The following is a 6,023-nucleotide window of genomic DNA, read 5'->3' on the forward strand; positions in this document are numbered from 1 at the left end:
TTATGCTGACACTGAGGAGGTTATTATGAGGCGGCGATCTATTTCGACCTCGCTGAGGAGGAGCAACGTCTTTCGAACGTCTTTTGTGGGCGGAGCCAAAAACGAGGCGGTTGGGCGCGAGCTCCTCCCCCTCCCTCCCGCCTCTGTTCCCTTCCTGGCTTCCTATTGGTCCCCTCGGAGCGCAGGGGAAGCCGCCCCATTGTGACGATTGGCTGGTTTTGCCAACAGAGTCCCCGGATGAAGAGACGTTAGAGGCGGGTATAAAGGGCCCGGGGAAGGCGGGAGTGGAGGCAGTTTTGAACTGGTGCCGCCGCTGCTGACGCCTCAGGAAGGGAGATTGCCCCAGGGTTAGCGGCTGTAACGTTCCTGTTCTTCCTCCTACTCTCCGGGTGTGAAGAGGCCTCAATCAAAATGGTAAATGGAGCGGCGGGTGAGGCGGGAGGAGACAAGAAAGCGTGAGGGGACGGGGGGAAGGGGCAGCCTACTGGGGGGGGGGGAAAGCGAGTCTCGCGATAGTTTATTTCTTTTAAAAGGTAAAGCGGCGAGAGTAAGGGCAAGCGGGGACTGAATCGGGAAGGGGTGCGGTCACACGCGGACGCGGTGGGTCGGTGGCTGCGAGGGAGACTGCGGCGCATGCGCATGGCGGCTGCAGTGGTGTGCGCATGCGCGTGGGTGGAGGGGGCCGCAGAGAAAGCGGGAGAGGTTGGCGAACTGAGCATGCGCAGTGCTCTACAGAGCGCCAGCGTGGATGCAGTCGTTTTCGTTGAGAGCATTTGTTATATCCCGCTCTTAACGTTTTCTTTTTAAACCTTCTATTGCATTAGGTAGACGCACCTAATGCGCAAAAGCTAGACCGCATGACCGCACTACTCTCTTAGAGCGCTGATGTTCCACTTTGGCTGCTCTGGCTGCCTCCTGTTGCATCCTGGGATTTGTAGTCCATGAGGCCTAAGAGCTCTAGCTGAGAGTGCTAAGTGCCCCTCCTTAAACTGCAAATCCCAGAATGCAACAAGAGACAGCCAGAGCAGTTAAGTGGAACAGCAGCTTCATTTATATACCACCTAAGCCAGTGGTTATCAAACTTTGGTCTTCCCGATGCTTCGGACTTTCCCAGAAGCCCAAGCAAACACAGCTAATGGAAAGGGGTTCTGGGAGATCAAGTCCAAGGCATCCAGAGGAGCAAAGGTTGAGAACCACTGGCCTAAGTAGTCTCTAAGCGGTTTACAGCTGTAAGCTAATTGCCTCCAATAAGCAGGGCTTTAGTGATCTTGGAAGGTTACAGCAGCACTATGAAAGGGCAATGAGGTAACCTAGAGAATCATACAAGCTGTTGTATTTCCCATCACCATGTATGGATATGAGAGCTGGACAATTAAGAAAGAAGATAGGAAAGAAATCATTTCACTTGAGAATAGACTGCTGAGGATCTCAGCCAAAAAGACAAACAGATGGGTCCTAGAGCAGATCAAGCCAAATTCTCCCTAGAAGCCAGGATGACCAAATTTAGGCTGTTGTACATTGGGTACATCATGAGAATGAATCATTGGGAAAAACTAATGCTAGGGAAGGTGGAGGGAAGTAGAAAGAGCAAGGTGGCATGTTAGATAGATGGACTCTATTAAAGAGATCATGAACATCAGTTTGCAGGAGTTGGCAGAGCAGTGGAGGACAGCGGGTCTTGGGGGTGTCTCATCATCAGGGTTGCCATGGGTCATGATTGACATGAGGGCATTTAACAACAAAAGATATACATATTCACGTTGCTTAATCGCATATTCCAGTGCATATACATATTTAGTTATTTCAGTATGTGTATGTTGCTCTTCTCAGAGCTTTTTACATATCAATTTGACAGCTCCCTCCCATCAGGGTTACAATCTAAGGTCCAATCACACTATAGGAATAATCCAGTCTGAGACTGCTTTCACTGCCCTGAGATTTCTGGGAAGTGCAATTTTGTGAGACATTTAGCCTTCTCTTAGAGTTCTAGTGCCACAATAAACTGCAATTCCCAGCATTCCCTAGTAGTGAGCCAGGGCAGTTAAAGCAGTCTCAAACTGGATTATTTCTGCAGTGTGTTTTGTATCTGAGACATGATGCAAAAGGAGAAGGGGAAGAAGATCAAGTTCAGCCCTCTAAAGCCAGGGTGGTAGCATGGGAGTTATAGTCCAAAGTTTATTTTTAAGATGCTTATTTAATATTTAGAGTATTTATAGCCTGCTCTTCTGCCAGAAAGACTCTCAAGAGTGGCTTACAAATTATTAATTAGCTGCTTACAGTCTAAATTACACAAAAGGAGAAGAGAATGGCAATGGGTAAAGGGATCAAGTCCAGCAGATGCTGCCAGTTCTTCTCTCCCTCTGAGGCCAGAATAGTGGCAGTTGGGAGGGCCTCTCATCTTAGTCTGGGCTAGACTTGGTGGACCTGTGCCTGTGTTTTCTAAGGACACTAAGGATGCTAATTGGTTTTGTATTTTATTCTTCTTCCCCATGCTCTCTCTACCATAGGCCGGTGGCAAAGCTGGGAAGGACTCCGGAAAGACGAAGACCAAAACAGTGTCCCGTTCACAGAGGGCTGGCTTACAGGTTGGTACCTGGTGAAGGTCAGAGGTGGTTGTTAAAGGATGTATTCTTACTTTGCCCAGTTCTGGATCTGGGTGAAGGAGTTAATTTTGAGTAACAACTATTATTGTTGTTGTTGTTAGTATTTCTTCTTACCTACCTCTCCCAATGGTTTGAGGTGGGGAACAACAATTAACAACATCATTTAAAACATATTAATTAAAATATGCAACACTTTAAAAGGACAAGACATAAGCATTTTAAAACAGTCTACATTTAAAATTCACCATCTTGATTCCCAACTTAAAATTTTCTGGATAAGCCTGCAAGAAAAGGCTAGTATTTAGTGCTGCTTTAACTTCAGACAACATATTCAGCTGTTGAATCTCTTCCAGCAGCTTGTTCTGGTAACACCATAACACAGGATTGCCTGATTCGTAGGTATGCCAGCAAAAGAGCAGTTAGATCTCTTGATGCCGATGTACTGAAGAAATACTGGAGAGTTTTTTCTTATTATTAACAAGTTGAAATGCCTGTTTTGAGGCTTGGTTACTTGTTGCAAAAGATTTAAGATAAACATGGTGCTAGTCTAGATTAAACCTTTGGCCTCACCCACCACTGCCATGAAGTGGACTGAAACTTAATTCAGCTCTCAACCTGGAAGACGATCTTCACCCTTGATTCTTAGACCCTGCCCTTTTTCCCTCCCAGTTCCCTGTTGGCCGAATTCATAGGCATCTGAAATCTAGGACCACCAGTCATGGGCGTGTTGGAGCTACGGCTGCTGTGTATAGTGCTGCCATTTTGGAGTATCTCACAGCTGAGGTAAGAGCCTGGGAAGGGAAAGAAGTAACTCTAGTGTTTCAATTGTGGCACATCAGATTTATTTTTATTATTTATTTATTTATTTATGGTCTTTATGCCCCGCCCTTCAGCCTTAAAGATGAAATATGAGTTTTCCTTTCATGAATCCAATGAACTGTCCATAAATTTATACTACTTGCTGTGTGCTTTAAGTTGTTTCCAACTTAAGGTGATCCTAAGCAAACCTATCATGGGGTTTCCTTAGCAAGATTTGTTCAGAGAGGGTTTGTCTTGGTCTTCCTCTCAGGTTGAGCGTGTATGACTTCCCCAAGGTCATCCAGTGGGTTTCCATGGCTGAGCGGGGATTCAAATCCTGGTCTCCAGAGTAATAGTCCAGTGCTCAAACCATTACACCACAGTGGTTCACTTTAGGACTACTAGGCTATTAAATCTAAAAAATATGCAAAATCCCCAGAGATGATTGATCCTGATCAGTAAAGCCAGTCAAAATGGTCTTACGTGTTTCTAGGAAACAGACTCATATCTATCATAGTTGTACCTCCCCCCCCCCCCCTTAAACTTCAGTGAATTCACACAATACAAAAACATCAGTTAGCACAGTTCTGCTTGAATATTTGAAATCAAGTGTTTATTTAGAGACGGAGCATATGCTTTATACATACATGGTCCTAGTATCAATCGACAGTATTTTTAGGTAGGTGTAGAATTGTTTCTGTCCGAAACTCAGACGTCCTTTCTGCATAGATAATTGTGAGCTAAATGGACCAGTGGTCTGCTCTGTAAGCTCCCTCTTTTCTTATATCATTTCCAACCCCTGCATTAACAGGGAGCAGGTGATGGACTACAACTGCCATCCTGCCACTGGTCATGCTGGCTAGGGCTGTCCACTGACTTTTGCAGACCCCAGTTTTGCCACCCAGGTTGTTAAGTGCATATAATTTAAAAAAAAAAGCATGTACAGCAAAAACACAGCCTCTGTAGTGAAATAGCAGAATGTCCTAGGTATGCAGAAATACAGTGTCCAAAAACCATCTTTACAATTTCAGTTCTAAATACAATTGAAATTATAATTTCCACACACCCTGTAAACGTTTGTGAATCCTAGTGAGGGGATGAAGGAGGTATTTAAGTAATCTAAAACTAGAATTATGGATTGAAGTGGGAGAAACGTAGTTTAAAAACTCAGCTATCTGCCAGTCTCCTTTGGATTTGTGGTGGTGGTGATGATAGTGGAAGCTAGAGATGGGAAATTCTAAATAAACCAAAATTGGTGACAGCCATAACCTTTGTTGGCAGTGAACAACTTGAGATCCAGTGTGGTTTGAAAACGCCTTCTTCCCTGTCAGGGAATGGAGTGCAGAGAAGAACATTTCAAGCCTGCAACACCTTACAGAAAGTAGGAGGGTGGGGTTCCAAAACTGCATGCTGCTTTCCACTATCTCTTCCCCAAGGCCCAGACATCAGTTGGAAAAGAGAACTTGGCCAAGGAAGATTGGCTTGTCTGTGTTCTAAAGTTTATATAACCTAGAGGAGGGCAGGGCTTGCTAGCAACAGAATCTATATTGCAAAAATATTCTTCAGCATCTGATAGTTTGGTTTACTCACTTTACTGTTTGAAAAAATTGCAGGTTCTCGAACTAGCAGGAAATGCATCCAAAGACTTGAAAGTGAAGCGTATCACTCCCCGCCACTTGCAGCTTGCAATAAGAGGTGATGAAGAACTGGATTCCCTAATCAAAGCGACAATTGCTGGTGGAGGTATGTACCTACTTGAGCAATATAGTCTGTCAAAATCATACTTACTGGCAATAAATTATTTTTGAGTCTCTTATTTGAGCAGACTAATAAAATCCTTTTCTTCTTTCCTCAGGTGTAATTCCACACATCCATAAATCTCTCATTGGAAAGAAAGGGCAACAGAAAGTTTAAAAGTGTTCTTGTTAACTTAGGACTCTTTAAGTGCTCAGTTGTCTGGTGTTGGTGGATTTCCAGTGGACTGCATCTGTGAAACACAATTTTTGCCTTTCTGTAACCTTGAAGATGGAGCCCATTGAGATATATAACAAACCAAAATTCTACATTGAAGTCTTAACCTTATTTAAGTGTTACATGGCTTCAGAGAAGCTGTTGTCTGTAGTGGTTCTTGACTGTTTTTAGATTTGTTGGATTTTAATGAAATTCTTGACATTGTTGCTAATGTATAATTTTTTATGCTTCAAATTTTCTTTATTCAATTATACACTATACCATTTAACTACAAAAGTTCTGGACATTTTTTATTTTTAAGAAATTTTAAAAAAGCTTGAAGTGTGAGACTAATGTCAGTCTCTTGTAGTTAAATAAAAAATGTTTTAAGAAAAGCAAACAACTTTGGGGCTTTTGTACAGACCTTATTGCAAGTCTGAGGAATTCAATAAATGTTATAACGTGAACTGTCTGTTCTGGTTAAGCAGTAATCTTGTTGCTTCAGCCATGATGACCTTGCTGGCCAGATGAATAACTAGATGTGCTGTGTTCTTGGGTCAGAGTAAACAGGATATGAACTAATTATATTGGAAATATTTGGACCTAAATCAATTTGTGACTCAACTAAAGCAGACCTGTTGGATCAATGGGATTTACATAAGCATTGGCTTA

General features: G+C 43.2%; 1 protein-coding gene across 1 annotated transcript; it reads left to right on the forward strand.

Annotated features, from left to right (window-relative positions):
• The first annotated feature begins 215 nt into the window (after window positions 1-215).
• On the forward strand, window positions 216-5,823 carry LOC121931799 (histone H2A.Z). Its single transcript, XM_042469828.1, has 5 exons — window positions 216-414; window positions 2,508-2,585; window positions 3,273-3,386; window positions 5,015-5,144; window positions 5,257-5,823. Exons 1-5 carry the CDS (start codon window positions 412-414, stop codon window positions 5,313-5,315), a joined length of 384 nt encoding a protein of 127 aa, XP_042325762.1. The 5' UTR covers window positions 216-411; the 3' UTR covers window positions 5,316-5,823.
• Window positions 5,824-6,023: the final 200 nt, after the last annotated feature.

This window comes from Sceloporus undulatus, chromosome 5 (assembly GCF_019175285.1).
Source record: "Sceloporus undulatus isolate JIND9_A2432 ecotype Alabama chromosome 5, SceUnd_v1.1, whole genome shotgun sequence".
Taxonomy (NCBI): Eukaryota; Metazoa; Chordata; class Lepidosauria; order Squamata; family Phrynosomatidae; genus Sceloporus; species Sceloporus undulatus.

Excerpts from the sequence above, each read along its gene's own strand:
- LOC121931799 (XM_042469828.1), top strand. Across the intron at positions 2,586-3,272 it reads CACAGAGGGCTGGCTTACAG|TTCCCTGTTGGCCGAATTCA; the intron begins GTTGGTACCTGG and ends TTTCCCTCCCAG. Across the intron at positions 3,387-5,014 it reads TGGAGTATCTCACAGCTGAG|GTTCTCGAACTAGCAGGAAA; the intron begins GTAAGAGCCTGG and ends AAAAAATTGCAG.